A 20,845-nucleotide genomic window follows, 5' to 3' on the forward strand; every position below is an offset into this window, starting at 1 on the left:
TTGGGTCTAGAAAACTATGCCAATATTTTATATGGAGACATACCTAGAAAAGTTCTCGTTTTAGATAAAACTGTGCCATAAGTTGTCAGCTGCGGTGAATTAATTTTTTTTTTCCTCCAGGGTTATTGCTGGGCCTCAGTGCCTGGAGGCTATTTTTTCCCTTTTGTTGCCCTTGTTGTCTATTGTCGTCGTTGGATAGGACAGAGAGAACAAGAGAGAGGCTGGGAAGACAGAGAGAGAGAGAGAGACACCTGCAGACCTGCTTCACCCCACGTGAAGTGACCCCCTGCAGGCGGGAGCCGGGGGCTTGAACCGGGCAGCGAATTAATTTTGCATAGCCAGGTCCTTGCCCACGCTGGATATCACTGCATCTGTGCCCACCCCACCCCCCTGGAGAAACTTTACAATCCGGAAACTTCCCCTGGTGCCAAGATCTAGACCACTGAGTCATGTTCCTGGGGCTGTGCCCATGACGTCTGCCCTGCCAGGTGAGCTGTGTCTCCTGTCCTGCGATTAAGTGGTAGACCTGGCAGCCCAGCGCCCAGGTTTTTGTTTGATGTGTTGAGACAGGGAGAGACAGCAGCACTCTGCTGTGCCCTGCAGGGAGCTTCCTGGTGCTGGCTGGGATTCTTGCATGGTGCTAGGGAGAAGCCCAGGGCCTGAGGCGCGATAGGGCTTGTTCTCTGCCTACTGAGCTTCTGCGTCCAGACACCGTTAGTTTAGGAACCGCTAAGAAAGAACAGCGGATTACGGATTACGTCGTGATGCTGTTGTTGGTGTAATGCTTCCTGCAGAGACGTTCCATGTGAGGAAACAAGCAGGAAATAATTGAAACCCAGTAGTTCTAGGATCGCAGCAGTGGAGTTTTTAGTGGCTTCAGAGTAGGGAAAAGGTGCTTTGTTAGCGTTACCTCATGTCTTGCAAACCTTCCTTTATTACTGGATTTTTTTTTAATTATGGTTATTAATGCACTGGTAGGTAGTTCGAACTGAGTTAGGATGGAGTTGTGCGTACATTTGGAGAAGGTTTTTGTACATTTCTTTTAACAGGCATTTAAAACAGGTAGTTCTCTCCTCTTGCCATGTGAACCTCGGGCTGACTCGTCTGACAGCCCAGGTGTTCATGTTGGCGCCTGAGCCTGTGTTGGAGCTTCCTTCCCCCGAGTGTCAGTGGACTGGCACACAGCAGATCTTTGACTTCTGGCCATTGGACATGGTCACTGTCCACTGCTTCACCGGTCGGCTTCTTTCTGTCCTGTGAACATTGAACTTTGACGTATTATCCCATTTTGGTCTCTGTGCCTTTGCCTGAGATCTCCTTCTGAATAGGCTCTCCTACAGACACCTTCAGAAGCCGATGCCTCTCTCTAATATAAAATGTATTCAAGTGCTGTTGGTTTATAGCCGGCCGCTTTCAGGTGCGCGGTACTGAAGTCGTCCTGCATCTTGTACTTGGTATCGCCATCACCGACAGCTCAGTGTCTTGTCTTTGACCACACAATTGACCCCTTTCACTTCATTTGCCTAACCCCTAATTCTCTGTCCTTCCTGGTAACCACCACTCTCTCTCTCTCTTCTAGTCTCATTCGCTTATTCTGCCTGTGCTCCCTCTTTTGGGAAGGATTAGTTAACGTTCCTAGCTTTCCATTGAACTCCCTTTTTAAAAAATTTCTTTATTGGGGAAATAATGTTTCACATTCAACAGTAAATACAATAGTTTGTACACGCAGAACAAGTCCCAGTTTCCCATATAACAATACAACCCCCACTAGGTCCTCTGTCATCCTTCATGGACCTGTATTCTCCCCACCCACCCACCCACCCCAGAGTCTTTGACTTTGGTGCAATACGCCAATTCCAGTTCAGGTTCTACTTGTGTTTTCTCTTCTGATCTTGTTTTTCAACTTCTGCCTGAGAGTGACATCATCCCATAGTCATCCTTCTGTTTCTGACTGATTTCATTTAACATGAATTTTTCAAGGTCCATCCAAGGTTGGCTGAAAACGGTGAAGTCACCATTTTTTACAGCTGAGTAGTATTCCATTGTGTATATATACCACAACTTGCTCAGCCACTCATCTGTTGTTGGACACCTGGGTTGCTTCCAGGTTTTGGCTATTACAAATTGTGCTGCCAAGAACATATGTGTACACAGATCTTTTTGGATGGATGTGTTGGGATCCTTAGGATCTATCCCCAGGAGAGGAATTGCAGGATCATAGGGTAGGTCCATTTCTAGCCTTCTGAGAGTTCTCCAGACTGTTCTCCACAGAGGTTAGACCCATTGACATTCCCACCAGCAGTGAAGGAGGGTTCCTTTGACCCCACACCCTCTCCAGCATTTGCTGCTGTTACCTTTTCTGATGTATGACATTCTCACAGGAGTGAAGTGGCATCTCATTGTTGTCTTTATTTGCATTTCTCTGACTATATCAGAGACTTGGAGCATTTTTTCATGTGTTTCTCAGCCTTTTGGATCTCTTCTGTGATGAATATTCTGTCCATGTCCTCCCCCCATTTTTGGATGGGGTTATTTGTTGTCTTGTTGTTGAGATTTGCAAGTTCTTTATATATTCTGCTTATTAGCCTCTTGTCTGAAATATGGCGTGTAAAGATCTTCTCCCATTCTGTGAGGGGTCTCTTGGTTTGGGTAGTAGTTTCTTTAGCTGTGCAGAAGCTTTTTAATTTGATGAAGTCTCATAGGTATATGCTTGTCTTAGTCTTCTTTGTAAGTGAATTTGTTTCACTGAAGATGTCTTTAAAATTTTTGCGGAAAAGAGTTTTGCCAATATTTTCCTCTAAGTATCTGATAGTTTGTGGTCTAACATCCAAATCCTTGATCCACTTGGAATTTACTTTGGTATTTGGTGAAATATAGTGGTTCAGTTTCATTCTTCTGCATGTTTCAACCCATTTTTTCCAACCCCATTTGTTGAAGAGACTCCCCTGTCTCCATTTAATAGTCTGGGCACCTTTGTCAAAGATTAGATGTCCATAGGTGTGGGGGCTTACATCCGGGCTCTCAGTTCTATTCCACTGGTCATTGTGTCTATTCATGTTCCAGTACCAAGCAGTTTTGATGACAATGACCCTATAGTACAATTTGAGATCTGGGAGTGTGATACCTCTGGTTCTGTTTTTTTTTTTTTCTCAAGATTGTTTTGGCAATTCTAGGTCTTTTCTGGTTTGAACTTCCTTTCTTGTTATTACAAAGTGCCTATTTCTATCTTTCTATTTGTTATGCTGGAATTACCCCCCCCCCCATTATATTTATTCTTACAAAAGCTTGTAAAACCTGCAGCTATGAGGAAACACTTGCTCTAAATGGGTGACTGGGTAGATCAGATAGATAACTAATATAGATGGATTGATCGATGACATCACAGCATTCATGTTCCATTGAGTTGCTGGAAAAGTCATGGTGTGTTTTTCTTTTTTCTTTTTTTTTAATATTTATTTTATTTATTCCCTTTTGTTACCCTTGTTTTATTGTTGTAGTTATTGTTGTTGTTGTCGTTGTTGGATAGGACAAAGAGAAATGGAGAGAGGAGGGGAAGACAGAGAGGAGGAGAGAAAGACAGACACCTGCAGACCTGCTTCACCGCCTGTGAAGTGACTCCCCTGCAGGTGGGGAGCCAGGGTTCGAACCGGGATCCTTATGCAGGTCCTTGGGCTTTGCGCCACCTGCGCTTAATCCGCTGCGCTACAGCCCGACTCCCCCATGGTGTGTTTTTCTATGCAAAAATGTATCTGGGGAGTTGGGCCAGTAGTGCAGCGGGTTAAGCGCACGTGGTGCAAAGCCCAAGGACCTGCATAAGGATCCCAGTTCCAGCCCCGGCTCCCCACCTGCAGGGAAGTTGCTTCACAAGCGGTGAAGCAGGTCTGCAGGTGTCTGTCTCTCTCTCCCCCTCTGTGTCTTCCTCTCCTCCATTTCTCTTTGTCCTATCTAACAACGACACCATCAGTAACAACAATACTAACTACAGCAATAAAACAACAAGGGCAACCAAAAGGAATAAACAGATAATTATTTTAAAAGTGTATCTGAACTTTTCCAACAGTTTTCCACTGGAAAAACTCCAATAGACTGGTCTGACTCTATCCTTCCTGGAAGACTGGCTGGTGCTGTGCTTGAAGCTCTCACATCTCTACTGTCCTTGAGTGAAATGAAGCTGAAACCAGCAAATGAAAGTAGAACAGGGTAGAGCCAGGAGACAGGATAACTGTGACCTTTGTAGGAAATCAAGAAGCCCTGTGAACACTCACTGGGCTGAAGATTCCAGGAAGGAGGGCTCTTTGTTGTAGCTCAGCCCTGTACCAGTCAGGGGTGGGAATAACTTTTTAAAAACTATTTATGTATGAACGGAAGGGAGAGGAGGAAGGAGAACCAGACATCACTCTGGTACATGTGTTGCTGGGCATCAGACTCTGGACTTCATGCTTAGGAACCCAACACCTTATCCACTGCGCCATCTCCTGGACCTGGGAATAACTTATAAAAACACCATTTTGTATTTCCAGAAACTGTTTATGGGAGGGAATTCTATTATTATTATGATTTTTTTTTTTATTTCTAGCACCTGGCGTTGTATAAATTGGTATAAATCTTCAATAAATCTGTTTTACTAAGTGTAACTTTGACTGTGAAAGAATGAACCAGTCAGTAGCATATACCTTCAGCTATAATTGTCAAGCACTGGAGGTTTTAGTAAATCTTGCATGTAAATTGCTTATTTATGATTATTTTTATGAAAATTGTTTTTATGTATTTATGATTTATTTTTATTCTTTTTGCATGCTTTCTTGGTTGGATTGCAATAGAGAAGAAGAAAATGAGGTATGTACACCTTAATTAGTTATTCATTCACTAGTTACGGGATTGAAAACATTACAAAATTTAGCTGTCATTTTGAATGTGAAATAAAGTAAGAATATTTATTTTTGGAGCTATAGTAACTTATATCAGCAGCGATTGTTGTCTGTCTCAAGCAGGTGGTTTTTATTTAAAAAAAAAACTTTTTTTAAAAAGATCTGCTAATGAAAGGAGAGAGAACTAAAGCTTGAGTCTGGCATATGTGGTGCTGGAGCTCAACTTGGAAACAAAAGCTTGTGAGGCCTGGGGCACTGCTCAGCCGTTGGCTTCTGGAGGTGCATGCTGGGTGTGGAACCTTGGTGCTTAGGCATGTCAATCTTTACATAATCACTAATCTTTATGACTACTCATACACTTTTTTTTTTTTTAACAGAGAGAAATCAAGAGAGATGGGGGAGAGAAAGATAGAGACCTGCAGACTTGCTTCACCGCTTGTGAAGTGACTCCCCTGCAGGTGTAAAGCCGGGGCTTGCTTGAACCGGGATCCTTAGGCCGGTCCTTGCGCTTTGCGCCATGTGTGCTTAACCCGCTGCACTACCGCTCAGCTCCTTGACTATTCATTTTTACTGACTTGAATTTTAATGAAAGAGAACAGAGTAAAGCATTGTTCTGTTAAGTAAGAGGTGTAAGGCATCAAACCTAGGACAAGGAATGTACGATACCCACTGAACCATTTCCATCCCCTCCCCAATAGTTTTCAAAATTTGCAGGTGCAGTAGTTTGAGAAAAGGTAAAAGAAGCTGGCAGCTTTGGGGGAAATCAAGTATTCTTCCTCCCTTTATTGGTGTGGTATTGAGTTTCCATGCAAGATTTCATTTGGAAAGTGAATTGTTTCTTAAAACTTTAGATAGCAGGGGCTGAGCGGTGCGCACATCACATGCACGGGGACCCAGGCTCGAGCCCCCTCCCCACCTGTAGCTTTTTTTCTTCTGGCTCCAGGGCTGGGACTCGGTACGGGCACTACTCTACTGATCCACTGCTCCATTCGGCCATTTTGCACTTTGTTTTGTTTTGTTTTATGGGATAGGACAGGGAAAAATTGAGAGGGGAAGGGGAAATAGGGAGAGAAAGACACCTCCAGACCTGCTTTGCCGCTTGTGAAGTGTCTCCACTGCAGGTGGGGCTCCAGGGGCTCAACACCCCACCCCAACCCCATCTCTCTCTCTCTGCTGTCTGTCTGTCTCTCCTTCCCTCCCCTCCTTCATCAAATAGAAAGAAAGGAAAAAATGGCCACCAGGAGTGGAGGATTCACAGTGTCAGCACCAAATCTCAGTGATAACCCTGATGGCAGTTAGCATAGAAAACAAATAACTTTAGATTCCACTGTTTATGATGATGTCTGTGAAGACATATACTTTGCTTCTTGAAATGCTTACTACATAATTTTGAAAGTAAGATGATTTTTAAAAAAATATTTTTATTTTATTATCAGATAGAGAAGTTCCAAAGGGGTGGGGGAGGGGGGAAGAGACAAGAGAGATACCTGCAGCACTGCTTTACCATTCACGAAGCTTTCCCCCTGCAGGTGGGGACCAGGGGCTTAAACCTAGGACCTTGCACACTGTAATGTGTGTGCTTAACCAGGTATGCTACCACCTGGACCTCAAAATAAGCTATGATTTTTGACTTGTTGGAGGAGAAAACTATTCTTTTAGTAGCCAGTGTTGATTAAAGAACATTAGAAAATTATTGCAAGTGACAGGTGTATCACCTTTCCCAATTTAGGCTTAACTTGTGGCTATGATTTAAAAAAATATTCTATTATAAGTCTAATTAATAGAAATTTAATTTCTAAAGTGTGTAAGTGTGTGTGTGTATCTGAGGTCTGAGCCCCGGCCCCACTTGTGAACACCAGGGCAAGCTTCATGAATGCTGGAGCCATGCTGTGATGTGTTCCCCTCCTCTGAAAGTAAAAGACAAAATAATAGTAGTTCTGGGAGCAGTGAAATCTCAGTGCATGAGACCTTGGCACCTAAACAAAATAAGAGAGGAGAGATGTTCCCGAAAACGGAATGTTTGCTCAGGTGCTTGTTTTCAAAACCAAACCAAACAGAATTTCTTAAGTCTGTCTCTGATGCCAGCTCTATTGAGTCAGTACTCCCTGAAGTTTTGCTGCAGATCTCTATTTTTACCATCACCTAGGTGAGTCTGTGATGTCAAGAGAGTACTGCTTGTCATGGCTTCTGATATTTTTTCTCAGAACACAAGAACTGACCACCTTTACTACTCAGATCAAGCTATATCTTCTGTGTTATGTTTTCATAAACAAACAAAAAATTTTTTTAAAAAGATTTTATTTCATGAGAAAGGTTAGGAGAGAGAGAGAGAGAAAGAACCAGACATCATTCTGATACATTTGCTGCTGGGAATCGAACACAGGACCTCATGCTTGAGAGTCTAATGCTTTTTTTACCTTAAAAATTTTTTTTCCATATAGTTGTCCTAAAAATTCTGCCTGAAAAATAGTCATAAAGCTATGAACAATTATTTTTCCCCCACCAGGGTTATTGTTGGGGCTCAGTGCCCTCAGTATGAGTCCGATGCTCCCAGCAGCTATCCCCCTCCCCACACACACACACACATTGCATTTGATACACAGAGTTATTGAGAGAGGAGATAGAGGAGGAAGGCGGACACTTGCAGACCCACTTCACCATTTGTGAAGCGCCCCCACTGTAGGTAGGGAGTGGGGGCTTGAACCCACGTCCTCACACATGCTAATGTGTGTGTTCAACTGGGTGTGGTGACTATGATCTTATTACACAAGTCTCTGAGTGTGCCTGACAATTTTCATGTGGTTTTTTAAAAATGCTTGTGCAGGTCAGTACAATTCATGTTAAACATCATGTTTCACCTCCCTGACATTTTAAAACTGATTCTAGTCATTTGAAAATGACTTTATTATGTCAGTAATTGCATATTTTATTGATTTATAGGCGAAGATTGAAAATGTGCAGAAAACAGGTTTTATCAAAGGACCAATGTTCAAAGGTGTTGTTGCTTCAAGCCGTTTTTTGCCCAAAGGCACCAAGACAAAAGTTAATTTGGAGGAACAGGGGCGACAGAAGGTGTCATTCAGCTTCAGCCTTACGAAGAAAACTTTGCCGAACAGGTTTCTGACTGCACTTGGCAATGAGAAGCCACAGGATACTCCAAACTCCCCACCTGCGCCTCTTCAAGTAGACCTGAACCCTAAAACTAAGATGGACACCGGAGACACCTTAACTACAGAAGAATCTTCCCCACCAAAATCGAGGGTTGAGTTGGGCAAAATTCATTTTAAGAAACACCTGCTTCATGTAACATCTAGACCTCTGCTGAGTACTACCACCGCCATAGTGGCATCTCCACCTCCCGTTTTACCACTACCAGCAGCCATGCCAGAATCAACAACTGTAGATTCGCCACCCTCGTCTCCACCTCCACCACCTCCACCTCCCCAGGCCACAACACCGTCACCACCAGCACCAGTTACAGAGCCAGTAGCCCTGCCACATGTACCAGTAACAGTTCTGATGACACCACCATTAGATGTAGCAGTTAGAACCCTAAAAGAACCGTCAGTTACAACTGTACCGGAATCTTCAGAAGTGGAAACTAAGCAGGACATTCTATCCAATAGTTTAGAAGAACACATAACTCAAAATTTGAATGAGCAACCAGATAGTCCCTCACAAAAGGAAGATTCCCATATTGGGAAGGAAGAAGAAATTCCAGATTGTTCTAAGAATAGTCTGGGCTGTAAAAAAACCGGTTCTAAGAAGAAATGCTCAAAATCCGAAGGCACCTTTGTTGGTTCAGAGTCTGATGAAGATTCTGTACGGACTTCCTCTAGTCAAAGATCACATGATTTAAAATTTTCAGCAAGCATTGAAAAGGAAAGAGATTCCAAAAGGAGCCTAGCACCTTTTAAAAGTGAAGACTTAGGGAAATCTTCACGATCTAAAACAGAGAGAGATGATAAATACTTTAACTACTCAAAACTTGAAAGAGATACTCGGTATGTATCTTCTCGATGTAGATCTGAGAGAGAACGAAAGCGGAGCAGATCTCGCTCTAGATCTGACAGAGGTTCTAGAACTAACTTATCCTATTCCCGATCAGAACGATCCCATTATTATGACTCTGATCGTCGCTACCACAGGAGTTCCCCTTATCGAGAGAGGGCGCGTTATTCTCGGCCTTATTCTGAAAACAGAGCACGCGACAGTTCTGACTCAGAAGATGAGTATAAGAAGACATACTCAAGGCGCACCTCATTTCATTCCTCTCACAGAGATGTAAGGACATCCTCATCTCACTCTAAATCAGACCGGGACTGCAAAACTGAACTCTCCTATTTAGAGACAGAGAAAAGAGGAAAATATTCTTCAAAATTAGAGAGAGAATCTAAAAGGACTTCAGAAAATGATGTGACGAAAAGGTGTTGTTCTCCTTCTAGTGAGCTGGGGTTCCGACGGGGGTCAACATATTCTAAGCACGATAATAATAGTGCTTCCCGTTATAAATCTGCCTCTTTAAAGTCTGTGTCCAAGTCTGATAAATTTAAAAATTCTTTCTGTTGTACAGAATTAAACGAGGAACTAAAACAGTCTCATTCTTCCAGTTTACAGACTCCTTGTTCAAAAGGTAGTGAAGTAAGAATGATTAGCAAAATTCCTGAAAGAGAAAAGACTGGGTCTCCGTCAGCATCAAGTCAGATGAATGATTCACCTACTTTCAAAAAGCTAGATGAATTACCTATTTTTAAGTCTGAATTTATAGGACACGATAGCCATGATAGTATTAAGGAATTAGACTCCTTATCTAAGGTGAAGAGTGATCAATTAAGAAGTTATTGTCCCATAGAATTAAATGTAAATGGATCTCCTGGAGCAGAATCTGATTTGACAACACTCGGCACTTCTAAAGCTGATACAGTTGTAATGTCTTCAGATGATAGTGTGACTGGATCAGAGGTATCTACCCCTTTGGTCAGAGCACGTATGCTTTCATCAAATGGATTGCAGAATATTAGTAGATGTCAAGAAAAAGACTTGGATGACACCTGCACTCAGTATAGTAAGTCAGAAAGCCCATTTAAAGAAAGAGACCTGCCAGCTTCACCATACCAAGAGAATTTCATGCCTCTGCCAGTAATGACTACAGACTGCTCCAAAACAGTAGTTCAAGAACCACTTGATGGAAGAGTCTCGTTCAGTCAAGCCAAAGATTCAGATATGTACATTGCTTCAAATGACAGCAACCCAAATTTGTGTCATTCCGAATCTGAAAATATTGAGCCTTCAGTTGCAACAGTTTCTTCAAATAGCTTTATGAATGTTCATTTGAAATCAGAAACCATTGTATGTGATAGCAGAAATCTGACAGATAAGCATTCAGAGTTCCTGTGTGAAGAATATAAGCGGAGCACTGGTAGCACTGATTCATCTTCTGTCAGTCACCTGGATGATTTATATCAGCCTATAGGGAGTTCACGTGTTGCTTCACCTCTTCCGAGTCTCGCACCACGGGTAAAAGTAGACAGTCTAGCTGTCTTGCAGTGTGGAGAGGACACTTCTCCAATTTTGGATCCTGTGCTCAAGAATAAAAGCTCAGAGTCTGTAAAGCTTGCAGATCAAGAAGCAGCAGTGGAAGTAGCGTGTGATCTTCCTGATTCCGCAAGGGGATTTGCTTCCTGGGAAAACAGGCATAATAATGGCTTAGCTGGAAAGTGTGTGCAGGAAAATCAAGAAGGAGGAAATTCCCTGCTGTCTGATAGAAGAGGGAAACCAGAACTCTCCTTAGATGAAGGAAGAAGAGGACACGCACGTACTTCTGATGACTCAGAAATTGTGTTTTCTTCTTGTGATTTGAATTTAAACGTAGAAGACAGTGACAGTGTGACTTACACCTTAAAATGTGACAGTAGTGGCCATGCTTCAGAGATCGTGTCTACTGTTCCTGAAGATTACTCTGGGTCTTCTGAAAGCTCAGGTGATGACACTGACTCAGAAGATACAGATTCTGATGATAGCAGTATTCCGAGAAACCGGCTTCAGTCTGTTGTGGTCGTGCCAAAGAATTCTACTTTGCCCATGGAAGAAACAAGCCCTTGTTCTTCTCAGAGCAGTCAAAGTTACAGACACTATTCTGACCACTGGGAAGATGAGAGATTGGAGTCAAGGAGACATTCGTATGACGAGAAAATTGAGAGTCTAGCCAGTAAGTCATGTCCTCAAGCTGACAAGTTCTTCTTTCATAAAGGGATAGAAAAGAACCCAGAAGTCTCCTTTACACAGTCCACCAGAAAACAAATAGACAGCCACCTGTCTGAGGTCGCTCTTCCTCAGAGCGACGGAGTTGATAGTACAAGCCACACAGATGGAGGCTCTGATCCTCGAAGCCACCCAAATTCAGAAGAGAGAGCGAAAGCCAAAATAACTTCAAGGCAACAAGAAGAGCTGCCGGTGTATTCTCCTGATGATTTTGAAGACATCCCCAATAAGTCTCGACAGCAGAGCACTTTCTCAAACCACCCAGATAGTAGACCGCGTAAAACACAATCAAGTTTTGCTTGTGAGATCTCCCGAGTTGATAGCTTCCGTGCACCAGAAGAGCTCCGAAACCTTGGGTGGAAATTCTCTCAGCAAGAAAAGCCTACCACCACATACCAACAGCCTGACAGCAGCTACGGAGTCTGTGCAGGACACAAGTATCAGCACAGTGCAGAGCAGTTTGGGGGGGCACATAGTTACTGGCAAGGCAATGGCTACTGGGATCCAAGGTCAGCAGGCAGACTGGGGACAGAGGTTGCATACGACCGGATTCAAGGCCAGGTGCCAGATTCCTTAACAGATGACCGCGAAGAGGAGGAGGGTTGGGATCAACGTGGAGGGCCTCAGTTTTCAAGCCAATCAAGTAAATTTTTTCTGTCCCTTCAGAAGGACACGGGATCGGTACAAGCACCTGAAATTAGCAGCAACTCCATTAGGGACACAGCAGCAAGTGAAAAGAAAGAGTTTTCAAAAACCTTAGAAAAAAATGATATGAAAGATAGAGGTCCTCCTAAGAAAAGGAGGCAGGAATTGGAGAGTGATTCTGAAAGTGATGGCGAACTTCAGGCCAGAAAGAAAGTGAGAGCGGAAGAGGAAGAGGGGCAGGCGGAGATGGCAGCGCCCCCGGGCTCAGCGCTGGCGGGGCCGTCCTGTGTCATGGAGGACTTCAGGGACTCACAGCGATGGAAGGAATGTGCCAAGCAAGGGAAGATGCCTTGTTACTTCGATCTGATTGAAGAAAACGTTTATTTAACAGAAAGGTAAGCTGAGCTGATACTTAACTTGTCTGACAGATTTTAACCGCTGTTGAAAAATAGTAGATTAGACAGTATGAGCACCGTCGTTTGAAATTTAATTGTGTGGTGAAATGTAAATTAAAAAATGTGAAAAGCCTGTTTACTGTTTAGATTTGGTGACATAGAATTCCTCCTTGGAGGAATGGGAGCGGTGGTGGCGCAAAGCACAAGGACCGGCGTAAGGATCCCGGTTCCAGCCCCCGGCCCCCCACCTGCAGGGGAGTCGCTTCACAGGCGGTGAAGCAGGTCTGCAGGTGTCTGTCTTTCTCTCCTCCTCTCTGTCTTCCCCTCCTCGCTCCATTTCTCTCTGTCCTGTCCAACAGCAACGACATCGACAATAATAACTACAACGATAAAACAACAAAGGCAATAAAAATAAATAAGTCTTTAAAAGAATTCCTCCTTGGGCTGCTGAAACAGTTCACTTGGATAGTGTGCTGCTTTGCCGTGTGCACAACGCAGGTTCGAGCCCAGCTACCAGCACATTGCAGTGTTGTCATCTCTTTCATTCTTTCTGCCTCTGTAGCTGTCTAAAAAATAAAGTTGCTCCTCAGCCCCCTTCCTTCCTTCCTTCCTTCCTTCCTTCCTTCCTTCCTTCCTTCCTTCCTTCTTTCTTTCTTCCTTCCTTCCTTTAATATTGTATTTATTTATTACTTACAGAGAGAAATTAGAGGGACGGGCAGATAGGGAGAGAGATAGAGAGACACCTGCAGCCCGGCCTCATCGCTCGCGCTTTCCCCCTGCAGGTGGGACCTGGGTAGGACCTTGCACACTGCAGTGTGAGTGCTCAACCGGGTTGCCACTGCCTGGCCCTCAGTCTGTTTCCATAAAAACAGGGTGTAGTCTTGTGTTTGTCCGTTTTCCTCTTTGGTTCTCTTAGAGGGCGAGAGACGCAGGAGATGTCACAGCACAGCTTGGGAAGCTCCCTGTGCAGCTGGCCTGGGGCTTGAGCCGGTCTCAACACTTGGGAAAGTGTGTGGTTTACTGGTGAGCTATTCCGGCCCCAGGGGAAGTTTTTTTTTTTTTTTTAAATTATTATTGCTATTACTATTACTATTATTATCATTACCAGAGCACTGTTCAGCTCTGGCTTATGGTGGTGTGGGGGCTTGAACCTGGGACTTTGCAAAAGCTTCAGGCAGGAGAGTCTGTTTGCATAACCATTTTGCTATCTACTCTGCCTGGGAAAGTATTTATGTATACTCAGCTTTTTTTTTTTTTTTTTAAGGTTTATTTACTTTTTTTAAAAAAAGATTTTATTTATTTATTAATGAGAAAGATAGGAGGAGAAAGAACCAGACATCACTCTGGCACATGTGCTGCCGGGGATCAAACTCAGGACCTCATGCTTGAGAGTCCAAAGCCTTATCTCACTGCGCCACCTCCCGGACCATGGTTTATTTACTTTTTTCATCTTCATAGTTTTCATATGAGAAAGAGACAAAAGCCAGAGTTCATGCTTTGCCAAGGATTGAACTGGAAACCTTAGTCATGGGAGTCCTCTGTGTCTGTTAGGTGTTGGTGCATTTAGGAGTCTCTAGGAAGAGAAATGCTAGTATAATAGGGTGACGATAGTGAGAAGTTTTTCTTTTTCTTGCTTCCCCCCCCCCCCGGGGTTATCACTGGGGCTCGGTGCCTGTACTTCAAATCCAGTGCTTCTGGCGGCCATATTTTGATAAGACAGAGAGAAATGGGAGAGAAGGGAGAGGGGAGAGAAAGGCAGACACCTGCAGACCTGCTTCACCGCTTGTGAAGCGACTCCCCTGCAGGTGGGGAGCTGGGGGCTCGAACCAGGATCCTTACACCAGTCCTAGCACCGCGTGCACTTAACCCGCTGCGCTACAGCCCGACTCCTGAAAAGCATTTTAATCCATTAGTCCTTGGACTTTTTGGATCAGTACAAAGCAAAACTTTTCTTGATTCTTGAAAACTCTAGCTCTTTACGCACTCATAAATACATCTTCTGTTTACCTTTAGTCATCTTTCTTCAGGGTAAGTGTGTTCATATACTCAAGTAAGTATGGCTTTAACTGATCGAAAATAATTTTTGCTATTCATAAGCTTATTTGAAACTATCAAGACTTGTTTTAGGTACTTGGCAAAAGTGTGATTATGATGGAACATGTGTTGAAGAATACAGCAGGTGAGGTAAGAGATTAAGACGGACGTTTAGAGCAGGCATGAGAGTCTGTTTGCATAATCATTATGCTATCTACCCTCTGCCCCAAAATGAGTCTTTAATGTTTGAAATGCTCAGAATTGGAGGCTTAGCAGAGTTAGGCTTGGAAATAAAAACTGAGTACAAAGTGATGAATTTACGAGCACCCTCTCATTTGCCAGGGCTAGGATTTGTCCTCTTCTTTTTCTTATCTCAATTTTTAGTGTTTTCAGCCTCAAAAATGCAAGCCAGGAAATCTTGAATGTTTAACTTTAAATGTGAAACTAATGAGACTTAGCACATTTGATTTGATTGTATATATTGTATTATTGCCAAGTGACTTACAGTCTTTATAAACTACCCAATAGAAAGAAGAACAAATCCCATCGCGATATCAAGCGAATGCAGTGTGAGTGTGCGCCTCTTTCTAAGGATGAAAGAGCTCAGGGGGAAGTGGCATGCGGGGAAGATTGTCTTAATCGCCTTCTCATGATCGAATGGTAAGCGGCTCAACAGTCCTCTGCTATTGCAAAGCCTTCTGTCAGACTTCCCGAAACAGTCAGCATGATGACGATGAAGAGGCCCACCTGAGGACGAGCAGGGGCTCATCCTTCTCCTACCGACTGTGCACTGTTGAGAAGCGGTTAACCGTCCACTGTGCCAGTGTTCATGAGGAGACTAATTTCCAGTAGGTAGGATGCGTGCGCGATCCTGCTTCAGCAGCACGTTGTAAAAGGAGGCAGCTTGCCCGTTAGGCGACACCTGACCTAGAGGACCATGTTCCAACTTCCAGAGCCGTGTGTGAGTGCCGTGCACAGCTGAATCTCCATCAGCAGTGCTGTCGTGTCTCTGTTTCTGAATGACAGAGACGGGGAAAGAGAGGTGGCATTCTGGAGGCTCCAAGATCCTTTCGGGTAGGAAAAGGAAGAAACACATACAAAACTACCTAAATATGTGTTTTGTTTTTTGGCTACATTATGTATCTTACTCAAAATTAACCCATACTTTTTTAAAAAAATTATTTATTTACTAGCTAGAGACAGAGAGAAAGTGAGAGGGGAGGGGCAGATAGAGATGGAGGCAATGTCACGTGCAGCATTGCCTCACTGCTCGTGAAGCTTTCCCCCTGCAGGTAGGGACCAGGGACTTAAACCTGCCTCCTTGTGCATTGTAACATGAGCGCTTAACCAGGTGTGCCACCCCCTGGCCCCATGCTTTTTTTTTTTTTTTTTTTTAACATTTTATTTATTCATGAGAAAGATAGGAAGAGAGAAAGAACCAGACATCACTCTGGTACATGTACTGCCAGGGATCGAACTCAGGACCTCATGCTTGAGAGTCAGTGCTTTATCCACTGCGCCACCTCCTGGACCACTATACTTATGTTTTTAACATAACAGTTGATCTTTTTGCTTCTATAGTTTTCTTAGAAACACAAAATACCTTTAACTCTTTCTTAATCTGGTGCGCCACCTTGGATCCCTATAAGAGAAGATATCTTTACGTTTAAAACTGAGTCTTTAAAAAAAAATTTTTTTTACCAATCTGTTCAATAAAAAGATATATATCTTATATTTTTTAAAAAGATTTTATTTATTTATTAATGAGAAACATAGGAGGAGCGAGAAAGAATCAGGCATCACCCTGGTACATGTGCTGCTGGGGACTGAACTCAGGACCTCATGCTTGAGAGTCCAATGCTTTATCCACTGCGCCACCTTCCGGACCACTATATCTTATCTTTTAACATGAAACCAGTATTAAGGTGATTTATATGTACCTTAATTTTAGTGTCTATCAAGTACGTCACAGCTCACTTTCAGTTTTATTGATGTCACAGTGTTGCAGAAGGAAAACATACCTCACAAAGAGAACAGCTTTGCTCACCCTGATCTGAACTAAAGGTGCGCGTGTGTGAAGCAGAGACATTGAAGTTAGCACTAGTATTTTAACTAATCTCTACGTTCTTTCTATTTTTCCTGCCACCCTTGCTAAACAGATAAGTGCAGAATTTTTCTTAATATTATTATTTTTTCTTGAAAAAAATTTTTTTAAATTATCTTTATTGCAGAGAAACAGCCAGGAATCGAGGGATTCCTCTGTCTTCCTGTCCTCTCTCTAGATCTCTCTGTCCTGTTCAGCAATAACAATAACGACAACAAGGGCAACAGAAATGGGGAAAAACGGCCTCCAAGAGCAGTGGACTTAATAGTGTAGGCACCGAGCCCCAGCAAAAACCCTGGAGGCAAAAAAAAAAAAAGGTTGATTATGACTAACTGAATAAACGAACACTTCATCCTTGGAACATCTCTAAAAGTGTTAACCACTACTGGTTTGGTGATAAATGATGGTATGCTGGAAATGGTTGATAATTTTATTGTGGCCTTACTCAGTATTAAAAACTTTTACCTTCCATCTTGGAATATTAAGTCAGTGAAATTGTACTCATACCATTATTTCCAGTATTGAATGATGAAAAAAAGAATTCAGTGATTGTTTGATTTTATTTATTTAATTTTCTGTGATATCCACGGAGGGAGGAGTCTTGTCACTTTGTATTTTGCTTATTCTGAAGAGGGGTATCTTCAGTGATGATTTTGGCTTTTCATTCATGTCGACCAATTACGGGAGCTAATGTAAAGTAGTTAACTTCACTTAAGAGATTAAATTGGTGATTGGAGTGGAATATAATAGAAGGTACACGATAGAAAACAAGACTGCAAACACAAGCACGTTGGGGATGAATCCGTGGGGCCCAGGAAGTAGGAGACAGACCTCCACGTCTCGTGGTGAACAAAGGACGAGGCTGTATTGTGGGCACATAGTGAAGAGTGACTGACGGAATTCCTTCATGGTAGAACAACTGAGGAAACTGCCTTGGAGGTTTGCCGCACCTCTGCTAACCATGCAGTTAAGCCCCGAGGGGTGTGTGTGTGTGTGTGTGTGTGTGTGTGTGTGTCTGTGTGTGTGTGTGTGTGTGTGTGTGTGTGTGTGTGTGTGTGTGTGTGAATATGTGATAACGCATATCTCAGAACATAATGTGCTGGGGCTCTTGCAGCACTATTGGATGAATTTTGCCATTTCTCGTTTCAGCTCTTCTCGGTGTCCAAATGGGGATTATTGTTCCAATAGACGGTTCCAGAGAAAGCAGCACGCAGCTGTGGAGGTCATACTCACAGAAAAGAAAGGCTGGGGCTTGCGAGCTGCGAGAGACCTCCCTTCGTGAGTTGGGTCTATTTATTCTGCACTTATTGTTAAGTTGTTGGAGTTGGTCAGATGCTTTGTAGGAAAATGATTTGTCTATTACACTGAAGTTTAATAGTTACTGTGCAGATTAATCACTTAGCAGTCGAGTCACAAAAATAAAATTGTACTTTGAGGATGTAGAAAAATCAGTCAACATTTTAGAAGCTCATTTTCTAAGTTATAACATTTAGACACGGAAAATCCTTTGTGTGTGTGGACGGAGGAGGGGCCGGGTGGTGGCTCACCTGGTTGAGCACACATGTTACCATGTTCAAGGACCTGGGTTCAAGGCCCCAGTCCCCACCTGCAGTGGGAAAGCTTTGCAAGTGGTGAAGCAGAGCTACAGGTGTCTATCTCTACCTTCACCTTCCTCTCAATTTCTGGCTGTCTAATAAATAGAAATAATAACAAATTAGGAAAAAATACTCCTTTGTATGATAGTCGTATTATTATTATTATTATTTTATGAGTGCTGGACGATAGTGCAGCGGGTTAAGTGCAGGTGGCACAAAGGGCAAGGACCAGTGTAAGGATCCTGGTTCGAGCCCCCAGGTACCCACCTGCAGCGGGGGTGGCTTCATAAGCAGTGAAGCAGGTCTGCATGTGTCTGTCTTTCTCTCCCCCTCTATGTCTTCTCCTCTCCATTTCTTTCTGTCCTGTCCAACAGTAACAACAACTATAACAACAATAACAATGACAGCCACAACAAGGGCAACAGGGTGGCAAGGATGGCCTCCATGAGCAGTGGATTTGTAGTGCTGGCACCGAGCCCCAGTGATCACCCTGGAGGCAGGGGCGGGGGACAAATTATATATATGTTAGACCAATCCGCTGCTCAGCTTTGACATATTACAGTGCCATGGATTGAAGGTGGGGCTCTGGCACTTAGGGAAACAAATCCTGTACTCCAGTGGTGAGTGATCTCCCCAGCCCATGGCTTCATTTAATTCTAAGCAGTTATCAAGGCTTGCTGTAGACCCTGTGAACTATTTAAAAAGAGAAAGGGAAAAATATTACGCAGTCAGTCTACAAAATGGAACTGGCCTAAGGATAGAAAGCACTGAAGGTGTCAAGGTAGAGAATCCGGCATACTTGGCAGCCGCGCGATAAACACTGGCCTAGTTAATGAGTAGCACACACACACTGCTTTTTATATGTAATTCAGTAAAAGTCTCTTCCTCTTTTTAACCATACTCAGTTTGCTTTTAAACTGCTGTTATTTTTTTATGTGTTTTATGGTGCCAGGGCCTTGAACATGTGTGGTTCCATTGCTCCCAAGACTTTTTTCCTTTTTATTTCAGAGAGAGAAAGGGAGGGAAAACCACCCTCTGGAACTTCCCCAGGGTGCTCTGGTGCGTTGGTTCAAATCCAGAGCTTCAAACTTAGTAAGACACAGCCCTTTACTTTATTATTTAATATATAACATAGTTCCATTCTTAAGCGCACCCCCCATTTAAAAAATTATTTTATTAACCAGAGCACTGCTCAGCTCTGATTTGTGACGGTTCTAGGGAGTGAAGCTGGGACATAAGAACCTTAGTCACGAAAGCCTTTGTGCATCACATTAGGCTATCTCCCCGGCCACAACATATAAGAGTGTGTTTTTCTCCCTGATTTTTTAATTATGATTGGATAGAGACAGAAATTGAGATGGCTGAGATAGAGAGGGAAAGAAACAGACACCTGTAGCTCTGATTGACCATTTGTGAAGCTTTCCTCCTGCCGGTAGGGCCCAGGGGCTTGAGCCTGGGTCCTTGCACACTGGAATTTGAGTGCTTAACTAGGCGCACTGCCGCCTGGCCTCCACAGCTGTATTCTTATGAAAGTTGAATGCCTTCCTTTAAAGTCACTCTGTTAACCTGAACTGGAGTTGCTGTATTGCACCAAAGTAAAAGACTCTGGGGTGGCTGTGGGGGGCAGAGTACAGGTCCAAAAAGGATGACAGTGGACCTAGTAGGGTTTGTATTGTCACATGGGAAACTGGGAAATGTATTTACTGTCAAATGTAAAACATTAATTCCCCAATAAAGAAGGTTAAAAAAAGTTACTAGTGTTTATAGTTGAAACAGATGTATAAACCACCCGATATTTCCCGGACTCCAGCGACTGAAGCACAGCTATTCTCTCACAACCCTCTAAAGATTAGGCGCACTTAGATGAGCGTGGGGGTGGTGTTTTGCCTGTTTATTGTAGGAACTGCTATTATTTTCTTTCCCTTTTGCCAGAAACACCTTTGTCCTGGAATACTGTGGAGAGGTACTTGATCATAAAGAGTTCAAAGCTCGGGTAAAAGAATATGCACGAAACAAAAACATCCACTACTATTTCATGGCTCTGAAGAACGATGAGGTGAGCAGTGTGAATGCCTCTGCTGGGAGGTAGCTTCCCTGGTAGGAGAGCACACACTTTGCACACACTAGGAGAGCAGACACTCGGTTGCGTCACTGTGCAACCGAGAAATGTTGCCAGGAGGTGGGGTGATGCTGTGTTTCTCCTGCCTGTGTCTCCCATCCTTTATCTGGACAGAAGGTAAAGCTAACTAGATACTCATATCTGCCTTTGTATTTAGTCTGGAAATGTGCGTTCCAGGGAGCTGCCTCCACTTCGTGGACCACAACTCAGCTCAGCCTACTGAATCTGATTTTGGGAGTAGGCCCAGTTAGACTTACAGTTACACCGCCGTCTGTCTGTCTATTATCACCAGGCTTGTCACTAGCGCTTGGTGCCTGCATGACAGATTCACTGCTTGAGGTGGCCGGTCCTTTAGTTTTTTTTTTTCCCCTTTCTTTATTTGATAGAATAGAAAAATTGAGAGGGAAGGGGTATAGAGAGGAGGAAGAGACTCCTGTAGTACTTTGCTTCACGACTTGTGAAACTTCCCTCCCGTAAGTGGTGACTGGGAGCTTGAACCCAGGACTTTGTACATTATATTAAGGATGCTTAACCAGCTACATTACTGCCTGGCGCCAGGCCCAGTTAGAATTTTGATTCTAAGTCAGGCAATTCAGGCACACAGTCAAGTTTGAGAGTTACTGCATTATTGCATAGTTTAATCTTGATTTTAATGTGCAAGTTTTAAATCCTTTTATTTATTTTTATTTTTTAAATATTCCCTTTTGTTGCCCTTGTTCTTTTAGTGTTTTAGTTGATGTCATTGATGTTGGATAGGATAGAGAGAAGTAGAGAGAGGAGGGGAAGATGGGGAGAGAGAGAGACACCTGCAGACCTGCTTCATC

At 43.3% G+C, this 20,845-nt stretch overlaps 1 protein-coding gene across 3 annotated transcripts in view; it reads left to right on the forward strand.

The window, feature by feature from the left end:
• Positions 1 to 4,789: 4,789 nt before the first annotated feature.
• The window catches only part of SETD2 (SET domain containing 2, histone lysine methyltransferase), a 69,707-nt gene continuing 53,651 nt past the window's right edge, over positions 4,790 to 20,845 (forward strand). For all 3 annotated transcript variants that reach the window (XM_060204842.1, XM_060204841.1, XM_060204843.1), the window contains exons 1-5: positions 4,790 to 4,836; positions 7,809 to 12,169; positions 14,732 to 14,863; positions 17,457 to 17,585; positions 19,835 to 19,958. In XM_060204842.1, coding sequence (XP_060060825.1) covers positions 4,795 to 4,836; positions 7,809 to 12,169; positions 14,732 to 14,863; positions 17,457 to 17,585; positions 19,835 to 19,958 — 4,788 coding nt within the window. In that variant the 5' untranslated portion in view covers positions 4,790 to 4,794. The remainder of the gene's footprint in view (positions 4,837 to 7,808; positions 12,170 to 14,731; positions 14,864 to 17,456; positions 17,586 to 19,834; positions 19,959 to 20,845) is intronic.

This window comes from Erinaceus europaeus, chromosome 12 (assembly GCF_950295315.1).
Source record: "Erinaceus europaeus chromosome 12, mEriEur2.1, whole genome shotgun sequence".
NCBI lineage: Eukaryota > Metazoa > Chordata > Mammalia > Eulipotyphla > Erinaceidae > Erinaceus > Erinaceus europaeus.